The 23,033-nt window shown below is 41.4% G+C and overlaps 1 protein-coding gene across 1 annotated transcript in view; it reads left to right on the forward strand.

The window, feature by feature from the left end:
• The window catches only part of ANKAR (ankyrin and armadillo repeat containing), a 49,083-nt gene that overhangs the window by 6,635 nt on the left and 19,415 nt on the right, over window positions 1–23,033 (forward strand). Inside the window, exons 2-11 of the mRNA XM_041737360.1 lie at window positions 150–587; window positions 2,573–2,736; window positions 3,576–3,679; window positions 8,190–8,370; window positions 8,672–8,891; window positions 14,027–14,228; window positions 14,835–15,043; window positions 15,975–16,079; window positions 19,451–19,692; window positions 20,852–21,020. Coding sequence (XP_041593294.1) covers window positions 150–587; window positions 2,573–2,736; window positions 3,576–3,679; window positions 8,190–8,370; window positions 8,672–8,891; window positions 14,027–14,228; window positions 14,835–15,043; window positions 15,975–16,079; window positions 19,451–19,692; window positions 20,852–21,020 — 2,034 coding nt within the window. The remainder of the gene's footprint in view (window positions 1–149; window positions 588–2,572; window positions 2,737–3,575; window positions 3,680–8,189; window positions 8,371–8,671; window positions 8,892–14,026; window positions 14,229–14,834; window positions 15,044–15,974; window positions 16,080–19,450; window positions 19,693–20,851; window positions 21,021–23,033) is intronic.

The following is a 23,033-nucleotide window of genomic DNA, read 5'->3' on the forward strand; positions in this document are numbered from 1 at the left end:
ATCTTTAACAATTTTTTGGCATCTCACTATTCCTTTATTGTCACTTTAGTAGGATTTCAAGATGAAGCTGAGTGTTCAAACTACTCCATTTATCCAGAAGCCACATATGATGTTATCATTATCTAAAATTTTTCTTTTTTACTGTGAAGGTTTGGTTGATATTACAAAAGATCCAGACTTTAATGGAATCTATGATGAAGACATGAATGAAGATCCAACATATGATCCCAATAGCCCTGAAGAAAAGGCTGTTTTTATGAAATATGCTGAAAACATTATGCTAAAGTTGACATTCAGTACCACACAAGTTCAACAGTATGAAAATGTCTTTATATTTGAAACAGCCTATTGGCTTACTAACGCTATAAAATATAATCAGGATTATCTTGATATTTGTACCTACCAGAGGCTACAGCAAAGGTTATATCTTCAGAAAAAGGTTATTCAAAAGCACTTTGAGAAGAAAAAAGAAATCAGAAAAGGGATAGGATACCTAAAGCTAATATGTTTTCTGACTCCATTTCTACTGAGTTTAAAAAAGAAGATGAAAGTTCCATATTTAAGTAGTCTACTTCAGCCTTTTTCAGGTAAGTATATCACCAAAAATCAAATATAAAATAATTATGTATGTGTGTGTGTGTGTGTATAACATATATACATGTTAAATTTATTTTTTTACTTTGTTAATTTTTTTGTTAAATTTATATTTAAATTCAATTTTGTTTGTAGTGAGTGAGTCCAGGCATGTGATTTTGCTGTAGCCTGTTAAGAAAAACAAAATTTAATTTCTCTAAAGTAGTTTAAAATACTTGCTATATGTACTTGATATATATTTATACCAATTATATGGGCTATTAGAAGACTTAAAACAAATTCTGAAAAAAATAGGGAAATATGGCATGTTCATGATGGCACAACCTGTGAATATGTCATATCTGATCGATAAACCTACAAATTCAATGCACTTCTATGCAAAATCCCTATTGTGTTTTTCATGAAAATTTGTGAATTGACTCTGAAAGTAATATGGAGCAGCAAAGGATCACGAATGGTATTACATTTCTGAAAAAGAGATGAAAACATATTTTAAAACTTTACTAATGCGCTAGCACTGTTCTACACAAATAAACCAATGTAAGAAAATAGAGAGCAGAAATAGGACTGTACTTACGTGGACTTTGACAAGAATGTAGTGCAAACTATTCCTCCCACCCAGGTTAGCACACAATTTATATATTTTCATTGATGCCCAAACATGTAGACTTATCATGGCAGGCTTTCTATTCAGGTGGCAAGTTTTCAGTAGAAATTTTGCAAATCATGTACCGAAAATTTGTATCATGGGCATTCAAATGGTCAAAATTATTATGCTTATCTGTGTGTGAACTACTTACAAATGGGCTCATGACAATTCTCGTCCTGGGGTGCAGGTAGGAGAGCAGTATGTGTAGAACTGAAAGGTCTTTGATTAAAGAGAACGTTAGCTATATCTGTAGTGTTTTATTACTTAGATTATTGAAAGCAAATATGACTAAATGTTAATAGTTAATTCCAGGTGGTGATATTAAGGTGTTGTATTATTCATCGTAGTTTTCTGTACCTTTTACATTTCTCCAAATACATTACATACCTTACACTGATGAAACTGTATTCTGCTAATAAGTCAAAATATAGAACAAACCTAATCATTACTGGAGCTTTAGAAAATTATTTTTCTTTTTTTTTTTTTAAAAAAGAAAAGAAAAGGTGTCTTTTTTTTTCTTTCCTTTTTTTTTTTTTTTTACAAATGACTTAATCTTGTATGTAGAAAATCTTAAGAAATCTACCCAAAAAAGCTACTAGGACCAAGAAGTGAGTTTTTAGCAAGATTGCAGGATATAAAGTCAATATAAAAAAAATTTGTTTTTATACATCAGGTACAAACAATTGGAAATAACTCAGTACTGTTACAATAGCTTCCAAAATAATGAAACTTTTAGGGATAGAAAATTATTTTTCTAAAATAAATGTTATATGTGTGGTTTTATTACTTTCCAACAAAGTGAGCTAGTTATTTTTGTCAGTGAGAAATACCCACCTATTTCTTTTCTTAATGTCTCTTTTTGCCTAAATTAGGTCAGGTTAAGCTTTTATTTAGCCAAGGATTCTCTGAGGCATAGTTTGTTTTATTTTTTGTTTTTTGGGGTTTAGTCAAAAATTCTCTGAGGCATAGTTTGTTTTTTGTTTTTTGTTTTTTGTTTTTTGAGGCATAGTTTTAAACCTTTTCTGACAATTAGAGGTAAGACATTAGTCTTGAACTCACATATAAAAATCAATAAGTAGAATAATGTTTTGACCATTCTGTTAAAATGTGTATACAAACTATAGAAAATGCCCAAAATGAATGATATAAACATACTGTTGTGTTTAAGATATGCACTAAGACCATGATTCATACACTATAATTGCCAAGATTTTCACTTAATGGAGATTTTTTTTCACTTGGTTTGTGTAAATGAAAATCTAGATCTTCAAATTTTGATTGTGTATGTGTTTTCACTTTTTAAATGAAACTTTGTTTTCATTGTTGGAGATGACAAGGTCAAGACAGAGCGAGAATTGCCTCCATTTATTTATGGACGAGACTTTAAATGCCAGCACTTTCACTACAAAGAGGATCAATATTTTCATGTTCATGGAGGAATTGAATTTGATATCAGCACACCTTCAATTGAGAATGCTTTGGAAGATTTTAAGGTTTAAATTATTGTTGTTCCTGAAATTATTGTTTGTCACTTCACAATTCATTTTATCTTATTCTCCATCCAGAAAGAGTCTCTGTTGGCACAGGCACTAGGCCGGGCTCCCAATGGTTATCTTTCTAACTCACTAATTTTTTCATACATCGTGTAACATGCATGAGTTAAGTGCAACTGCATCTGAGGCATGTTAGGTGTCAGAGATAAAATGATAAATAAGCTAGGTACAACGACCTCTTCTCACCGAATTAACAGACTTTTAATCATAGTTGCCCTGGGATCCCTGGGTGGCGCAGCGGTTTGGCGCCTGCCTTTGGCCCAGGGCGCGATCCTGGAGACCCGGGATCGAATCCCACATCAGGCTCCCGGTGCATGGAGCCTGCTTCTCCCTCTGCCTATGTCTCTGCCTCTCTCTCTCTCTGTATGACTATCATAAATAAATAATAAAAAAAAATTAATCATAGTTGCCCTAAAAGTTAATCAAAAGTATCGTAGAAATCCTTCAACATTCGCTACATATTCTTCCATTTTCCTTGAGGATTAGTATTAGAAGAGAGACCCTCTAGAGTTTAGGAACAACAATCTAATCTAGAATTTAATATAAACATTATAACATTTGAGTAATTGTTGCTTTTCTACCTTCTTTACATTGTCTTTTCTTTTGTATTTTTTCCGCATTTCCGAAGGTAGGAATTGGATACATGGAGTTATCGTTATAGTCTAGTGGGATATTATACTGAAATTTATCATTTATGATATAAAATTTCATCTAAAAGAAGTCATAATTGTTTAAAGTTGTTTAAAGATATGTTTTTAGTAACGTAACTCCTATTTTAGAACAATTTAGAAAAAATACGGGATTGTGCTGCTAATACATTTGCAGAAGATTCAGGATACAAAGAATATTACTCGATACCAGTCATGGAACTTAATGGAAAAAGGTAAGGAACTTTCAGTAATTACTCACAGTAGCCACAACTTGTTGAAATCTAGGAGAAAACAAGGAAAGTGTCAAAATGCAAAGGCTAACTTAATACCTCAGCATAAGATGCTAGGACAATAACCCCCATGAATGAAATATAGACTCAACAAAATACTGAATAGCGTATTTGTTACTCATGTTCTTTGTTACATTCTGTGTAATAAGCCTTAGACGTGGGGATCAGTTCTTATGACTATCGCCGGGGTTATATGGGGATGGAGGTAAGGATCAAATCCTGTGGGCCTGCTGAAAAGCAGTGGACTCAGCACAAAGCCCTTTAGTTCCATAAAAAATATGGCTGAGAATTCTCTTCCTCTGCTGGGGCTTGTTATGTGGATCATCTTTTGAAGTTGGATGTTTCTCAAAGTTTGGAATATGGAAAGTTTGGAAGTTTGGAAATTTGGAAGTTTGGAAATACGGAAAGTGGAACTAGGGGCATTGTTATTAGAAGGTGGAGACTTGATATTTAGAAGCATATAGGAGAAGTTTCTTTTGTTTTTGGTTTTGTTTTTGTTTTAAGGCATGGAAGTGGCTCAGAGGACAGGACCAAGTCTAGAACTCTGGAGAACCGCAGCTTTTAAATGGGGCGGGGAGAAGCTGAGGAGACAGCCAAGGAGACTGAGAAGGAGTGATACAGGGAGAAGCACCAAGAAATAGGATAGAGTGGAAGCCAAATGGGGAGAATTTTTAAAATAGAGACATAGTTAAAAGCATCAAATTCAACAGAGAAAAGGGCCACGTTGACTTAAGACTAAAGAGAACACACTAAATTTGGCAATGACTTGGCAAGAGAATTAGTTCTGGTTAGAAGCTGCGTGTAGTGAGCCGAAGGGTAAAGTTGGGGAGCGAGCGTTCATGAGATGTGACGAAGTAAAGACAAAGATTATAAATTTCTCTCAAGATGCATGGCAGTGGGGAAAATACCAGAAACAAGGCAGAGGGTGAAGCAGCATAAACAATGAAAAGTAGATCTTTTCACTAATACTGCCTGGATGTGCACATGATACTAGGCCATGCCAAAGACCGTGGGGCTAATGACCTTCATGATTTTGGAGAGAATTAAGTAATAGACCCCCATGCTTTTAGAATGGACAGTTGGCATGCGTCTCTCTGGGGGTGGAAATCTCTCGCTCGGGGATCCAGCACCTGTTGACATTCTCCACGTACAACCCTTGCCAAGCTACATGGTATCATGGAAGCACTTGTGAATAATGCTCTGTTCGCCCGGGTTGTAGAGTCTGGCTGGAATGCAGAGAATCCGGTGAGGTGAAATCTGCTTGGTAAGAGGTGGGCATGGACGCAGGAATATGCTTGACAGGAGCTCACTGCCATTGACTCTAGGGGGCTCAGTCCCCTTGTTGGAATGGGGTGCCGTGGTGCAGGCAGCTCTACTTTCTGACTATGCACATTTGCTCATCAGCGTTGGTGAGTGGTCAATAGCTGGGTGTGCACTTGCGGGCTTTCAACGCCAGCAGGAGCGTGTTTCCCAGACCCAGCCGGCATGGGGAGTGGAGATCATCAGTGGTTTCCCGGTTCCTGAATCAATTCCTAGACGACTTTGAGTTTCATGATCTCCACCTCCAGTGATTCCTAAGACTCCAGGCGCTCCTGCATCAGCTCTCAGGTCCCATGAGCCAGCTGTCCTTTCCTCCTTTTCTCGTCCGATCCCCTGCTGGGCTCCTGGCGCTCAGCAGGCCCCGTGAAAGCAACTCGGCGCCACTGCAGGCACTGCTGGCTCTGTTGCTTCTGCTGGTGGGTCTGGTGTTCAGGGTTCGGGGCTGGCTCCTCCTCATGCCCGCTAAGTAGCTCGCATCAACTGTGAGGCATGTTGAAGCCAATCCAACGATTGGATTGTAAGTAAGAGTCAGAATATCTGTTCCCCAATGAAGTGGGAAGAATTTCATTCCTGATTTTTTTTATTGGCTTCAAAGAAGTGCTACCTTGAGGCCCCCCCCCTTGGTGCAAAAACAACTCTTTTGGTCATTTTGCCAACAGTTGTTCTTTTCTGTGATGCAGGGATCATTCTGTGTTGGTGCTGGACCAGCGAATAGTCTGAATGATTGAAAACATGCATCTTTAAAATCTCCCCTCTTTGATTTTAGGGGCATTGTTATTGGACTGGGCTCATGTATCTTGGTGTTTTCTTTCCTAGAACACTGTATCTCCTGGGAAACCCGTGGTCCCTTATAAAAATAGGATCAGTTCTGCTGGCCCTCCAGGCATGCCTGGGAACATCTAAATCCTAGATTCATTTTGGTTCAGGTTGGGTTCTCCTACCATACTAGAATCAAAAAGTAGGGGCCACAGTTAGATACTCAGGATTTGGCCACCTGTAAAAGTATAAGAACTCATAAATTATTAAGGTGACAATAACTGGAGCAAAAAGATTAATTTATGCCAATACTAAAATATCTTTTTTTGGAGGAGAGCGTACCAGCATTATGATACTGTTGTGAATATGAAGAGGCAGGCCGGAAATCATCTTTATGTGATGGGGTGTATCAGGGATATAGGAATGTAGAAGCTCCTTAGAAACTGGGTACAGGGACGCCTGGGTGGCTCAGTGGTTGAGCAGCTGCCTTGGGCCCAGGTCATGATCTCTGGGTCCTGGGATCGAGTCCTGCATCAGGCTCCCTGCATGGAGCCTATATCTCCCTCTGCCTGTGTCTCTGCCTCTTTCTCTGTGTCTCTCATGAATAAATAAATAAAATCTTAAAAAAAAAAATAAGAAGAGGCCGGGTACAGATTCCCAGGCAGAAGAATATGAAGGGAGTTACTTTAAAAGTGAGGCTCCCCTATGGTCCCTGCTGATGTGCAGTCCTTGGATGAGGTCTGTCTCGTAACACCTGCCATCTGAGCTTTCCATGCTTCCAGCATCATCTCTGTGTGGGCCAGCATAGGTTGTGTATCCAACTTTGGGTGGGGGGGGCTCACAAAATTCTGTGGTGAGAGATTTTCTCAGGGTATAACCACCTTCACCACCTCTTGCTTCTCCAGTTTCTAGAGTAGGGTACCCCCTCTTGGTTCTAGATGCTTGATGGGACAAGTAAATTGAATTTCTAAAAGAGGCCAACTCACATTCCATTGGTATTTGTTAAATCTGTGAGTCTGTCATTGCCCGAGCCGTGATCTAAGAGTGCAGCACTGAGTACCCGGGCCCGAGGCATAGTCAGCCACTTCCGGCCTCATAGTCACTTATCACAGCCAGAGCTAGCTCCCTGGAGCAGCACGTAAGAAGAGCTTGGGGGCCCCAGGACTCTGTGGTTGACGCCGGGGCCACTCAAAGACCAAAGGATGTCCTTTGTGTGCTCCCCTGTGCCTGCACCTCTAGAGGCAGTCTTATGGGACTTGGGGTATGTGTTTGTGGTGTCTACTCCTGGTAGCATGTAGGACACTGAGGGAAGTGGTAATTTAGTCATGCGTCATAAATCAAGCATCTAGGGATGATTCCCATGGCTCCTTAAGGCCCTAGAACCTACCACTACTGTGATTTGAAAGCCTTCAAATCTGAGTAAGAGTCAGAATATCTGTTCCTCAATTTTGGAGGCTGGGGTCTAAAAAGTTAGGCAAGTCCCCAGTGATGAAGGCGGCACGTCCACAAGTCAGGGCCCATGGGAAACATGACAAGTCCCACCACCTGGGCTGGCACTGTATCTGAAGGTGCGGGTTAAGACAGCCTTTAGTTTATATTTTTGTGGTCTAGTTTCCTTTTGGGAGGAAAGGATGGTGGACGGGAAGAGTGACAACCTCAAATAAATGTGAATAGGTCCCCAAATATGCCTCCATCCCTGCAGAGATCTATTATATTCAGAAAACTGGGATGGAAGTAAAGGTCAAGGAAGAGAGTACATTAGCCTCTGACCAGCTCATAACAGAGCATTTCCCTAAAACCTCCTTTTTCAATCAAGTGCAATTTTTTTTATTTATTTATTTTTAAATTTTTTTTTAAAAAAATTTTTATTTATTTACTCATGAGAGATACACACAGAGAGGCAGAGACACAGCCAGAGGGAGAAGCAGGCTCCATGCAGGGAGCCCGAAGCGGAACTCGATCCCAGGACCCTGGGGTCATGCCCTGAGCCAAGGGCAGAGGCTCAACTGCTGAGCCACCCAGGCACCCCTCAAGTGCAATTTATTTGTTTTTTTTTTTAATTTTATTTATTTATTTATGATAGTCGCAGAGAGAGAGAGAGATAAAGAGAGGGGGGCAGAGACATAGGCAGAGGGAGAAGCAGGCTCCATGCACCGGGAGCCCGACGTGGGATTCGATCCCGGGTCTCCAGGATCGCGCCCTGGGCCAAAGGCAAGCGCCAAACCGCTGCGCCACCCAGGGATCCCTCAAGTGCAATTTAAACTACAGTTTTATGTTTAATTGTTATAGAAAAATCCAGGTTAGTCAGCATAGGGAAAAAAGTAGCAAATGACTTCAAACACAGAAAGATTTATATTTTTTCTTTATTTTTTTATAGCTACTATGTGATCTGTTTTGAACTTGAAACCTTCTATCATCAGCTATATAAGACAAAGTGGTGGGGAGCCATAAATGAAATCGTGAATGTTCTGAAACCGAAAAGACTTCCACTAACAGATGCTCAATTACATGAACAATTTAAGAAAAAATTTGGATTCAAAAAAGCTATGAAATGCAAGGTATTTCAGTAATCATCACATAATTGGTATAGGAAGCTATTATAGATAGTATGTTATTATAGATAAGTACATGTCTCAAATTTTTTTTTTTTTTTTTTATGTCTCAAATTTTTATCTTAGGGATAAATATTAGGTTAAATAAAGTTTTCAATATGAAATAAAAATTCCACATTTTGCCTGTGTGGAGGCTATAGATTCCTGGATCATACATTTCTGGTAAGGTATATTTATTGTCATTTCCTTAAGCTAAACTTTAAGTGTATTTTGAAAAAATTTATTCTGGGCCTCTTAATAATTTTAGAGCATCCCGTTTGGTATGAAGTCTGCTGTTGAAAGAGGATTATCTGCTGTTTTCCATACATTTAGCCGTAAAACCTCAAGCTCGACCATCAATGTTTCAGATGAGGCTGGTTACACTATTTTCCATCATGCTGCTCTACACAACAGAGTCGCCGTGATATGTCAACTGTGCAACGCCAACTTCAACGTCAACCAGAGACGCTATATTATGTTTAGCCAAGGTACCACAAGGTTCTTGAAATTTAAACTGTTTTTCTTTTATTTATTACCACTATTCAGAATTAAGAATATGTGTTAATTTTAGAGCAAGATTATAATTTGGTCTTGGTACCTAGAGCAAAGTGGAGAGTTTTGTTTCTCTTATGTCAGAGGGGCTCCTTGCAGTTCTCAAAGTATCACCTATGGCTCTCCTATAGTAGTATTTATTTGTTTATTGTGTCTCCCTCACTTAAATATGAGCCCCATAAAAGGCAATGACTTGGTTTACTTTGTTTGCCACAATATCCGAGCGCCCGGAAGACAGCCCAGCATCGTAGGTGCTCAGGAAGCCGTTGTTGGGTGAACGCATGGAGGGGCGGATGCAGGGAAGCATTTGATAATCACTGTGGTAATTAATATGCAGTGATGTCCTATAGAAATTCAGAGAAAAGGTGGATAAATAGAGAACACAACAGGACATCAGTTTATTAGCCCAGAGTTCTCAACCAGGGAGTAGTTTCTTCAAAATACGTAAAATTAAATTATAATTAATAAAAAATTATCCATAATAATATTTTTTTAGATTAATGGCTCCTTTAAGGCTTAGCTTTGACTTTAAAAAACCCTTTTTTTCTGATTATTAAGTATGCATACTGATATATGCATTCACGAGAATAAATGTAACCAGTATAAAAATGATAACGTTGAAAATGAAAGCAGAAGACGTCCATAACTGAAGAAGAAAATAGAGATAAAATATCCGGAAAAGCTGATGCCTCAAGACTGGCAATAAGAAATTACAATTTTATATTTTAACTAGATTTCTTAAAAAGTTGTGTTAAATTTTCATACACCGAAACAAAATATTCTGCCTTCATCCTGTTGACTACAAATAAATTCTGTTCCCTTATCAATGTAATTAAAATGTCCTGATAGTAAGACACTTCGATTGATGACAATAGAGCACAAACTCAGTTAAATGTAGATGCAATGAGTACGCGGCTTTTTACAGACGTACCATAGTAGAAGCCGTTTTTGGTGTGAAAAAATTCATTTGTAAATTGAAGTCTCTCCTTCATCTTGTGACTGTTTGGATTTCCATTTGGTAAGAATTGGGTAGATTTTGAAGTATGGAAAATGTGCAACTCTGCCTGCAAGTCTGCGCACAGGACCGCACAGCTCAGAACCGCGCAGGCCTCGGGGGCGCCTGGGGACAGTGACCCGGGCCACCCCCACCCTCTGCGGGGTCGGCCTCACCGCCTCGCGGTCCTGGTCCAAGCGGTCCCGCCCTCGGCAGCTGGACGTGGCCGCTTGTTCCTATTCCCAGGAGTCTGTTTTGACTAATGTGGGGGAACTGCTGTACATAAATGATCATACTGCTGTTTTCCTTTAAACAGAGTCATCAAAAATGGACACGAAAAGAGAAAGAAACGGTAAGACGTAAGTAAAGTCGCTGGTGCTCGGAAAGCTTATTGCACGTGTTAAAACTCTCCTTACGCTATACAGTCTACCAAATGTCCCGTCACAGGACAATGTCACATAATGATGTTTTTGTATATATTTTGAAGTATTTTTCTGTCCATGGTTATTTATTCATATTTCTCTTACGTCTTGTTCTTTTTTTTTTACCTGTGGAATTTGTAGTTACCTCTACTATTTTTATAAAATCAGGCCCCAAAGTGGTTTTTATGCCAAAAAAAATGCAGTGACTATTATCCAGATACGCTGCCATCTAGCGACAAAAACGATCTGTGAGGTCTGAGGATGAGGCATTCTTGACTGAGCTGAGAGATGGGACCTAACTATTGAATACGGGATGAGCACTGGGTGTTATGCTATATGTTGGCAAATTGAACTCCAATTAAAAAAAAAAAAAAAAAAGGAAGAAAAAAATAAATAAATTAAACAAAAGCCTACCTAAAAAAAAAGAATATGGAGATTCAGAAAACATGTTAAAGGGCCCATCTTCCCTCTATAGATGTCTCTGAAAGACCCCCATGCCTTCATACTCTACACAGGATGATTCAAGAGGGGCTAATTTTTTTCAGGTTTTAGCCATATTTAATTGACCAGTGACAACCAGCTTCAGCTTGGTTTCTTTAGAAAAACCAGAACACACAGCCAGCAACACAGTGAACCTGACATGAAAGTCTGAATCATAGCATAATGTAGCCATTCTTCCAACTCAAGAGTTTAACTTCTTTTTTAAATTCCAGCATAGGGATCCCTGGGGGGCTCAGGGGCTAAGCGCCTGCCTTGGGCCCAGGGCATGACCGCAGGGTCCTGGGATGGAGTCCCACCTCGAGCTCCCCACAGGGAGCCTGCTTCTCCCTCTGCCTGTGTCTCCACCTCTCTCTCAGTATCTCTCATGAATAAATACATAAAATCTTTAAAAATAAATTCTAGTACGATTAATGTACAGTTTTATATTAGTTTCAGAGGTATAATACACTGATTCAGCAAGTCTATACATTACTCAGTGCTCATCATGGTCAGTGTGGTCTTTAATTCCCGTCCTCTACCTCACCCATCCACACTCCTCCCCTCCAGGAACCACCAGTTTGTTCTGAATATTTAAGAGTCTGTTTTTTTGTCTCTTTTCTTCTTTGTTTGCTTTGTTTCTTAAATTCCATATGTAAGTGAAATCATATAGTATTTGTGTTTCTCCAATCTACCTATTTCACTTCACATTATATTCTCTAGATCCATACATATTTGCAATGGCAAATGGCATTGCAATGGCAAGATTTCATTCCTTTTCATGGCTGAGTAATATTCCATTATATATATAAAATATATAATCAAATTATATTATATAATTTTATATGCATATATCACATATTTCCCCATTCTTCTATTAATGGACGCTTGGTCTGCTTCCATATGTTGGCTATTGTAAATAATGCTGCAATAGACATAGAGGTCTGTGTAGCCTTTGAATTAGGGTTTTTGAATTCTTTGGGCAAATGCCCAGCAGTGTGATAATTGTATCAGATGGTAACTCTATTTTTAATTTTTTGAGGAATGTTTCCATACAGGTTTTCACAATGGCTACACCAGTCTGCGCTCCCACCAACAGTGCATGAGGATTCTTTTTCCTCAGCCTCCACACTAATACTTGTTTCTTATGTTTTTTATTTTACTCATTCTGATAGGTATGAGGTGATACCTCATTGTGGGTGTGACTTGTATTTCTCTGATAATTAGTGACGTTGATCTCTTCATGTGTCTGTTGGCCATCTGGATGTCTTCTTTAGAGAAATGTCTGTTGGTGTCTTCTGCCCATTTTTAAATTGGATTATTTGTTTGTTGGGTGTCGAGTTTTATAAGTTTTATATATATTTTGGATATTAACTGCTTATCAGTTGTATCACTTGCAAATATCTTCTCCCGTTTAGTAGGTTGCCTTTTAGTTTTGTTGATTGTTTCTTTCACTGTGCAGAAGCTCTTTATTTTGATGTGATCCCAATAGTTCTTTTTTGCTTTTGTTTCTTTTGCCTCAGGAGACATATCTAGAAAGATGTCATTGTGGCTGATGTCAGAGCAATTACTGCCCATGAACTCTTCTAGGATTTTTATGGTTTTAGGTCTCACATTTAGATCCTTAATCCACATTGAGTTTAATTTTGTGTGTGGCATAAGAAAGTGGTCCAGGTTCATTCCTCTGCATGTTGCTGTCCAGTTTTCCCAACATGTTGAAGGGATTGTCTTTTTCCCATTGCATCTTCTTGCTAAGGAGGGATCCCTGGGTGGCGCAGTGGTTTGGCGCTTGCCTTTGGCCCAGGGTGCGATCCTGGAGACCCGGGATCGAATCCCACATCAGGCTCCCGGTGCATGGAGCCTGCTTCTCCCTCTGCCTATGTCTCTGCCTCTCTCTCTCTCTGTGACTATCATAAATAAATAAAAATTAAAAAAAAAAAGATTTACATTTTGCAATGACGGATTGAAGAGCAAGAGCAAGGTGGGAAGCTTAGCGTGGGCGGTGGAGGCAGCAGAGAAGGTTCTAGAGGTGCTTAGACTTGGTGACAGACTTGCTATGGAGGTGAAGTGAGAAGGAGATACTGGGTCCCCAGGTTGCTGGTTAGCAGAGCTGGCTGGATGCTGCCGGCCTTCGGATCTTGGCCGCAGAGGAAGAGGACCACGTTGGTAGGGAGGGAGAGACCGTTCAGTTTGGAGTGTGTTACGCTGAGGCGGTGTGGACACAGCTCGTGAGATGCTGGAGGTAAAGACGTGGAACTTGGAGAGAAACAGTAGATCTAGAGACGGAATCCTGGGAGTCATGAACTCTTAGGTGGTAGGTGAAGCCACTGCAAAGATAAAAAGGCCCAAGACACACCGTAAGGCTCACGTAGGCGTCAAGACAACGAGAAGGTTCAAAGGAGACTGTGAAGGGGTAGCCCGAGCGGTAGCAGAAAAACAGGTGGCGACATGGCATCCCACAGGCCATGGGGAAACAACTATTTTAAACAGGAAGAACCTTACTGTTGAAGGTAAGATAAGAATTGAAAACACCCACTGGAGCTAGTGACCCAGAAAGGCCTTTGTGAGCGTGTTTTTCCTTCAATTTCAGAGGATCTTCCTACTAAAAAATGCTTACATAAAATAGGATTTCCTATTTTACAAGAAACAGCTAATTTGATCGCACACTATTTTATACATGGACTTAATTTTTCATGTATGTAATAGTTTCAATGTTATTTGTTCTTAATTTATGAAGAAGAAGGGTTAAATTTTAACCGTCAGATGTCCTGAGTTAAAGGAATTCTAGAATGGCCTGAATCCATGCTTGCGGTGCTCTTCTTGGAGCTTTTATTTACTTGTTTTCTCTTCTTGGAGCTTTTACATCCCAGCACCAAGGTCTCTAGAGCCTTTATTTCATGGCACTCAGCTCTGTGGATGGATATGGAAAAGGTGTGGGGTTTTTTTATTTTTTAAGATTATTTATTTATTCATGAGAGACACAGAGAGAGAGAGACAGAGACAGAGAGAGAGAGAAAGAGAGAGAGACAGACAGACAGGCCCAGGCGGAGGGAGGAGCAGGCTCCTGCGGGGACCCCAACTCCCGCCTCCATCCCGGGTCCCCGGGGTCACGGCCTGGGCCGGAGGGGGGGGTGGGGGGTGGCCGGCCGAGCCCGGGTTCACCTGAGCGCCCCCCCAGGCCCGACGCCCCTGCACCTGGCCGCGCAGGCCTGCGCCCTGGAGGCCACCGTGTGCCTGCTGAGCTTCCGCGCAGACCTCACGCTGGCCGCCGGCCGGGGCTGGCTGCCCATCCACTTCGCCGCCTTCTACGACAACATCGGCGTGGCCGCCGCACTCTGCAGACGGGACCCGGCGCAGCTCGAGGCGGAGGCAGCCGCCGGGTGAGTCTGGGCGCCCCACGACGGGGGTTCGCGGCCCGCCCCGGGGCACCGTCCTCCTGCGCTCCTGTCCCCGGGCCCGCTCAGGCCGAGGTGCGCCCGCACCTGCTGCGGGGACACGCGAGGATGCGGCCTTGGGGGCAGCACACAGGGCCACCCACCTGCGGGGGAGCCCTCGGACCATAGGGGGACGGAGGGATAGGCGGGGGGGGGGGGGGATGCACCTGTGGGGAAGCCCTCAGACCGTAGGGGGGCGGAGGGACGCGGGGGGGGGGATGCACCTGCGGGGGAGCCCTCGGACCATAGGGGGGCAGAGGGACGCGGGGGGCGGGATGCACCTGCGGGGGAGCCCTCGGGCCGGAGCGGGGCAGAGGGATGGGCGGGGGGGGGGAATGCACCTGCGGGGGAGCCCTCGGACCGTAGGGGGGCGGAGGGACGCGCGGGGGGGGGGATGCACCTGCGGGCGAGCCCTCGGACCGGGGCGCACGGGGACAGGGTGTGGGCGGAGTGGGCGCCCCGAGGGCCGCGGGTACAGCTGCCCCGACTGCAGGGCGGCCGCCCCAGGGCCCTGGTCACTGCGGTCACCGCGGCCTGTCCCTCGCTCTTTAGGAATCAGTGCACCCCGCTGCTGCTCGCTGCCACCTCGGGGGCCCTGGACACGATCCGCTACCTGTTGTCCCTCGGTGCTAACTGGAGGAAAACCGATACTAAGGGCAATAATATAATTCACCTGTCGGTGCTCAGCTTCCACACGGAGGTCCTCAAGCACATAATAGGGCTGAGCATCCCTGAGCTCCCCGTGTGGGCGACCCTGGTCGGTGAGTACGCGGCGCGGCCCGCAGCGGCCTAGGTCACCAGCAGCCTGGGTCACCGCGGCCTGGGTCACCCCAGCCCAGGCACCTCCGGGCGCTGGGAAATAGAGGGAATACTGGACATGCCCCCGGGTCTCCAACAGTGAACTATCAGAGACGTTTTGTTAAGACCACAGATACAAATAATACGGAGCTATATTTCATGTGTACTTTTATTTCTAAATTAAAAGCAAATAATAATGACCTGGGTTATATTTTATACAATTTATTTTCAAAGGTTTTATTTATTTATTTGAGAGAGAGCATGAGAGAAAGGGAGAGAGAGAGAGAGGGAACATAAGCAAGGGGAAGGGGGAGGGGGAAGGGGGAAGCCAGCTCGTCTTGGGCAGGGAGCCTGGTGTGGAACCAACCCCAGGACCTTGGCCCAGCTGGAGACAGACACTTAGCCCACTGAGCCACCTAAGCGGCCCAACTTTCTCCAAAAGTCTGTCTATCCTCTTCTCCATCAAATAAGCAAATTTAAAAAAAAAAAACAAAACAAAACAAAACCCAAAAACAAAAACAAAAACAAAACAAGGAAAGAGGAAGGAAATTAAAACTGAAGTGAAAAAGTTTCCCTCTGGGACACCTGGGGGGCTCAGTGGTTGGGCACCTGCCTTCGGCTCCAGGAGTGACCCGGGGGTCCCGGAATCAAGTCCCATGTCGGCCTCCATGCAAGGAGCCTGCTTCTCCCTCTGCCTGGGTCTCTGCCTCTCAGGGTCTCTCAGGAATAAATAAAATCTTAAAAATATATATTAAAAAATGAAGAAAAAAAGAAAAAGATTCCCTCACATTCATTCCCTCCTAATTTAAAAGATGATGGGCATTGGTTCAGCACCTCACAGAAGGCAACTTATAAACACTTACAACATGGATTTTTCTGTTGAACATTTGCCAGAAATGTTGCAGTGTGAGAGCTATAAACGAAGGATGATGGCTGTGATGTCCTTGGAAGTAATTTGTTTAGCAAATGATGGATACTGGAAGTGTATTTTGGATGCAGGTAATAAAAAACCTATTAATTGTCTTTTGCTTACACTATTTTATGTAAGGCTATGATTATATTCAATCACTTTAAGATCTATTTTTTTAAAGATTTTATTTATTTTTTGAGAGGGAAGGAGTGAGAAAGAAAGGAGGAGAGCACAGAGGGCGAGAAAGCAACAGCCTCCCTGCTGAGCAGAGGAGCCCACACAGGCCTCAATCCCAGGACTCGGACCAGACACTTAACTAACCGAGCCACCCAGGTGCCCCTTAAAATCTATTTTTAATTGTAGAGGAAACTTTTTAGTTGATTTTAAGTTTCTATTTTTTTCTAAAATCACTTCCTTTACCTGATAAATATATTTATATTTATATTTATTAACTTATAAATATTATACATTTATATATTTTTAATTCAGGTATAGTTGACACACAATGTTATATTAGTTTTCGGGATACGACATAGTGATTCAACAATTCTGTACATTTTGCTGTGCTCCCTGTAGGTGTAGCTACCATCTGTCACCATGCAATGCTACTTTCCCCCCAATTTTTATTTAAATTTCAGTTACTTAACATAAAGTGCAGCAATGGTTTTAGGAGTAGAATTCAGTGATCGGTCACTTACATACGACACCCGGTGCTCATCATGAGCGCCCTCCTTAACCCTCACCACCCGTCTAACCCATCCCGACCTGCCTCCTCCATCACCCTTCAGTTTGTTCTCTATCAATAAGAGTCTGTTATGGTTTGCTTACCTCTCTCCTTTTTTTCTTCTCCCCTTCCTGTATGTTCACCTGATTTCTATCTTAAATTCCACATATTAGTGAAATCATATAGTATTTGTCTTTAACTGACTGACTTCACTTAGCGTAATACAGTCTAGCTGCATCCACATCATTGCAAATGGCAAGATTTTGCTCTTTTGATGGCTGAGTAATATTCCACTGTATGTATACACCACATCTTCTTCTTTTTTTAATACTGAATTTATTTTTTATTGGTGTTCAATTTGCCAACATACAGAATAACACCCAGTGCTCATCCCATCAAGTGCTCACCTCAGTGCCCATCACCCAGTCACCCCCCCGACCCCCGTCCACCTCCCTTTCCACCACCCTTAGTTCGTTTCCCAGAGTTAGGAGTCTTCCATGTTCTGTCTCCTTTTCTGATATTTCCTACCCATTTCTTCACCCTTCCCCTCTATTCCCTTTCACTATTATTTATATTCCCCAAATGAATGAGACCATATAATGTTTGTCCTTCTCCGATTGACTTATTTCACTCAGCATAATACCCTCCAGTTCCATCCACATCGAAGCAAATGTACACCACATCTTCTTTATCCACCCATCAGTCATTGGACATTTGGGGTCTTTCCGTAATTTGGCTATTGTTGATAATGCTGCTGTAAACATCAGGGGACGCGTACCCCTCTGAATCTGTATTTTTGTATCCTTTGGATAACTACCTAGTAGTGCAATTTCTGAACCATCGGGTCATTCTATTTTTAACTCTTTGAGGAACCTCCACACAGTTTTCCAGGGTGACTGCACCAGTTCACATTCCCACCAGCAGTGCAGAGGGTTCCCCTTTCTCCACATCCTGTTGTTTCTTGTGTTGTTAATTCTAATGCTGACAGGTGTGCAGTGGTAGTTCATTGTGGTTCTGATTTGCATTTCCCTGATGATGAGTGATGAGCATCTTTTAATGTGTCTGTTGGCCATCTGGATGTCTTCTCTGGGAAAATACCTCTTCATGTTGTACTTGCTGCAACTCTATTACAATAGCATTGGCTGTATTTCCTATGCCCAAACTTTTATTCATAGGATTAACTCATTCCTTAACTGGAAGTCTGTAGCTCCCATTCCCTTTCACACACACCCCCCTTTTTTTTTACCCATTCCCTCCACCTCCCTCCACTCTGGCAATCATCAGTTAGTTCTTTGTTATAGGTCTGATTCTACTTTTTGTTTAATCACTTATTTTGGTTTTTTACATTCCACATAGAAGTGAAATCATATGGTATTTGTCTTTCTCTGACAACCTCTTATTTTATTTTTCACATGGAAGTTGCACATGATCAAAACACTTTATAAATTCCACTTTTCTAAAAATTTGCAAACTTAAAAATTATATTAAATTACTTATTGTGCTACCTTTTGTATTTACTTTCACTTAGCAATTATTCTTATTCTGTATCTACACAATTTATTTTTTTAATTAAAAATAGAAGTTTCTTTGTGATGAGCATTATCATCACATGGTATTATATGGAAGTGTTGAATCACTCACTATATTGAATGCCTGAAACTAATATTATACAGTATGTTAACTAGCTGGAATTCAAATAAGAACTTTTAAAAATAGCAGTTTTTGTGTCAGCCCTGGGTTTGTAACTAGCTCTGAATTTAGAACTTAGGCTAATTGCTTGCCCTCTCTAACCCTAATTTCCTCATTAATCAAATTATTTCTTACGTCATTGGGTTGTTTTGAGAACACTATTATTCAATATAACTTTCTGAAATGATGGAAATATTTTATTTGCACTGTCAGTATGGTATCCACAGCTCTAATGTGGGTATTGGGCACACATGAAATGATCCATAAATATTTGTTGAATGAATAAATGAATGAATACAAAATATAAATTGTACCCCAAACTAACCGTTAGTGTTCCTAAAAACATGTACAAAAAGCTCTGTGTCCAAAAAATGAACCATAGATAAGTCACGAAGGAGGTTTCATTTCAGGTAGAGAAGTAAAGACCTAATTATACCCATTCTATTTTTTCCAGCATTTCTTGTGCTCTAGAGTGTTATTTTCCTTTCTTTCACATTGAACTGATACAACAAGCATCTAGCTGAAGCCAGATTCTCTATTTTTCACCAGACCCAGTGATCTCCATCCTTGAACCAATTGTAATTAGTGAAGCTAAAGTTGCCTTTTAGTAGATTCAGCACTTTTTGTCTTCAGTTGCTTGCAAAAAAAAAAAGGGGGGGGGGTAAAATATAATAAAATGCTCAAACAATTGCATAAGCACTGCCACAAAAATTGGATGAAATACCCAAACCGAACGCTGTCATATGGTAGGTAGCTCAAAGAATCTATTCCTCCATTATCTTAAGCCAGAAGTGCATGGTTCCAAGGTGGCTGGGAGTTACCAGTATGAAACACAGGCTTGTGTGCTGTGCGGAAATCCAATGTGTGAACAATGAGAACTGCCTGAATTCTAGAGAAGCCTGAAAAGTATATTCATATAGATTCAAATAATTTTGTAAATACCTCTAGAATTACTTGCTAATTGTTTACATGGCAGTGACTATCGTAATAAGTCGACTATAAATGGTTACAGATAATTCATACCTTTTCTTGATCTCTTCATTGCAGGTACCATCCCTGCCTTAATCAATCTATTAAAAGGCTCCAAAATAAAATTGCAGTGCAAAACAGTTGGGTTACTGAGTAACCTGTCGACCCGGGCCAGTGTGGTGCACGCTGTCGTGGCGGCCGGAGGCGTGCCAGCTCTCCTCGGCTTACTGGCTTCCGACGAGCCTGAGCTGCATTCTCGTTGTGCTGTCATTTTATATGACGTTGCCCAGCTGGAAAACAAGGATGTTATTGCCAGATATGTACGTTTCTTTCATAGAATATCATTTTGCCTGACAGCAATTCCTCCAGGGCAGAGGCCCTGCTGCTGAGCCAGGGGGGACACCCCCAGGGAGGAGCGCGGTTGGGGTGGCAAGGAGCAGGCCTGGTGCCATCCCTCGGGGGCCACGGTGAAGTGGCCTGGGACAGTAGCAGGGCCAGCGCAGCGCAGGGTGTCGGGTGCCTGTCCCCTTCCCCAGGGCGGCACCAGGGTGCGGGAAATGCTACCAGCATTGGCCTGTGGCTCCACAGGGGCCTTGGCCCTGGGAAACCTATCACTTGGCCAAGGCCGCCTGTCGTCTGTCTGGAGGGAGGCGTCAGTGGTCCTGTCTAGGCCACTGGCTGCAGGAGGCGCTGAGGAATGGCCAGGGAGAGCTGGTGGCTCTCCATCCTCTCTGGCTCAGCTGATCCTTCCAAACACATCTGGTCCTCATGACTCGTTCACCCTGGCCTTCCTTAAGTTTTGAGCCTTTATGTTCACTAGGCCCAGGGCCTGCTGACACCCTGGTCCCCAGTCCCACGGTGTCACTCAGGGAGGCGTGTATCTCTGTGTCTGCCCCCAAGAAGGAGGCAAGCGGCCCCTAGGACAGTGGCCATGGAGGGGCTCATCCCCGCGGGAAGCTCACCCACACTTACGGGGCCTCAGCATTACAGATGTGTCCTGCCGTTATTGAAAATGAGGCTACGTTTACCTTTCTTACAGTTTTGCATTATTTCTGTTACTGGAGAGAAAGCCATCTTTACTCCAATTAAATTAGGAAATTATATTAATATTTAAAAGTAGTTTGTGTTGCACCAATATAATTACCAATTACCAGCACAATGTCTACAATGGCAAATATTTCCAAATTGGCAGTGTATTCAATTGATCTTATTCAGTTGCTTTACTTTTTAGATATTTATCACATGTTGCAGTGAACTTGTAACCTTAACTTATTTTGGTGTAGAGGAGGCTATTTTATGCCTAAACTTGTATTAACTGTCATTTAATGTGACACCAATAGACACATTTGTTTATGGGCATTCTCTCCTACATAAGCAGATTATTATAGTAAGAAGACTATAGATTTATGTTTTTAAACAAAGATTGCATAAATCTTAAATAATTCAATTGTAATGAATTTTTTGTTTCTTTATTTTTAGAATGGAATCCCAACTCTGATAAGTCTTTTGAAGTTAAACATAGAAAATGTGCTAATAAATGTAATGAACTGTATACGGGTATTATGTATGGGAAATGAACAAAATCAAAGAGCAGTGAGAGACCATAAAGGCATCCAATATCTTATCACATTTCTGAGTTCTGAGTCAGGTGAGCCTCAATTTCTGTATTATTTCTAAGTGAGCAAGTATATCAAGTGAAGCAAATACAGGTTAGACTTGTCCTACCTGAATACATGTCCTGGATTTATCTTAGAATGGAACTAGACATATATAATATACACGAAGTATCTGGAACACTCAAGTTCAAATGCCAGGTTTATAAAAGGAATTGACTCCCAAAGCCATAGTCTAAAAAAAATTTTAATTAGATTTTTCAATAAATGGAAAAACTGGCATAAATCATGAAAATAATGTAATGTGCCCAGGGACTCGAAAAGATAACTCCTTGTGTGAATAACACATATATTGATCATTGGGAACATTTTATAAGTTACAGCAAAAACTTCAGATTTGCTGTTAGATATTGGATATCAGATTCTAGATCGTTAGGCCAATTACCACACCTGAGGTACGCATCAGCACTAAGAACAGCACAAGCTATGGGGTAACTCTTGAAGGCACAGCAAATGGTCTCTTAGGTTCTCTAAGAATTTTCTCATTTCAGTGAGCATACACATAAAAGGGTGAGTTTCAAATCCATGGTTTTCCCCAAATTTGAGGGGATAAAAAAATTGTGGAGAAGCTTTCCTATTTTTCTTCCTCCTACTTTCATCTTTCTGTCCTAGTTCTCTAGGAATAAATACAGGAAAAATGTGTTGGTTAACATGTAAGACAGGGTTATGGAAAAGGGAGTTGTTGCAGAAAGCTTTCTTTTACTTTAGAGCTTCAAAGTTAAGGAATTATCATCTTCTAAGAACCTCTCTTGTATAGGGAAGTCATTTGAAAGTCCTTTCCCTTTATTACAAATCCCTAAGGTCGTCTGCTCTAATCGGCCCTCTATCAGTAACTGTGCTCTACTTTATCTTTTTTGGTGGTGATGGTAGGTAGGCTCCATGCCCAGGTGTAGCCCAGCACAGGGCCTGGATTCAGGACCCTGAGATCAAGACCTGAGCTGAGATCAAGAGTCAGACACTTAGCCCACTGAGCCACACAGGTGCCCCTCCTTTATAATTTTTAAGAATAGCATTAGAGATAATGCACAGAATCATCCAGTCACTATGCGCTGCTACTCAGCTGAGACTAATATAAACTGTAGGTCAACTATACTTCATTAAAATAGCATTAGAGAGAGCCAGCTTTTATGCTTATTTTAGCCATAGAATTTTTACTTTTTTATAATTGTTCTTTATTGTATCGTTTGTGTTTTATCTCCTTGATTAAAATTTAAAGATGGGGGGGGTGGGGCGCCTGGGTGGCTCAGTTGGTTAAATGTCCAACTCTTGATTTCAGTTCAGGTCATAATCTTGGGGTTGTAAAATGAGCCCTGTGTCCAGTTCCATGCTGGGTGTGGAGCCAGCTTAAGGTTCTCCATTTCCCTTTGTCCACACACCCCCCCCAGCAAAAAATGTAAAGACAGGGACTAGTTTTTCCCTATCCTTTTTTTTTTTCGTCCTCCCAACCCTAGATGCTAGAACAAAGCACAAATTATGGAGGCAATTTGAATAAATAAGCAGGACATAAATTCATGAAAGAAAGCTATAGAAATAAATTGTTGAAATTGTTTCTTTGTGGGCTCTAGCCATATCTAAATGAAAGTCACTTATCCTATACTGTAATCTATATTATCTCCTCATTCCAAGGAAGATAATTTTGAAAAAAAGTTAGTTATTTTATTCTCTTCATTTATAATTTATAAATGCTTCGTTTATAATTCTAGTGCTGTAACAAATAATTCTCTTGGCTGTTAGCTGGTTGAGCTGTAGGGGATCACAAAGGAATTTTATTAAGCCCAATATTGTCTTAACCATTGTCAACCACTCTAAGATTTCATGGATTAAGGTAAAATGGCCCCAAAGCAAGAGTCACATGCAGTTTCTTGAGACTATGGATTTATTAACATCTCCTTAGTCTTGACCCCCCATCTCTAGGAGTTCCTCAACCTCTGTTGAGTTTGGTTTGTCTTAAGCCTTTGCCTCACCCATCTTTAAATCTTTAGCTGCTT

The sequence above is a fragment of the Vulpes lagopus genome, chromosome 22 (assembly GCF_018345385.1).
Source record: "Vulpes lagopus strain Blue_001 chromosome 22, ASM1834538v1, whole genome shotgun sequence".
NCBI lineage: Eukaryota > Metazoa > Chordata > Mammalia > Carnivora > Canidae > Vulpes > Vulpes lagopus.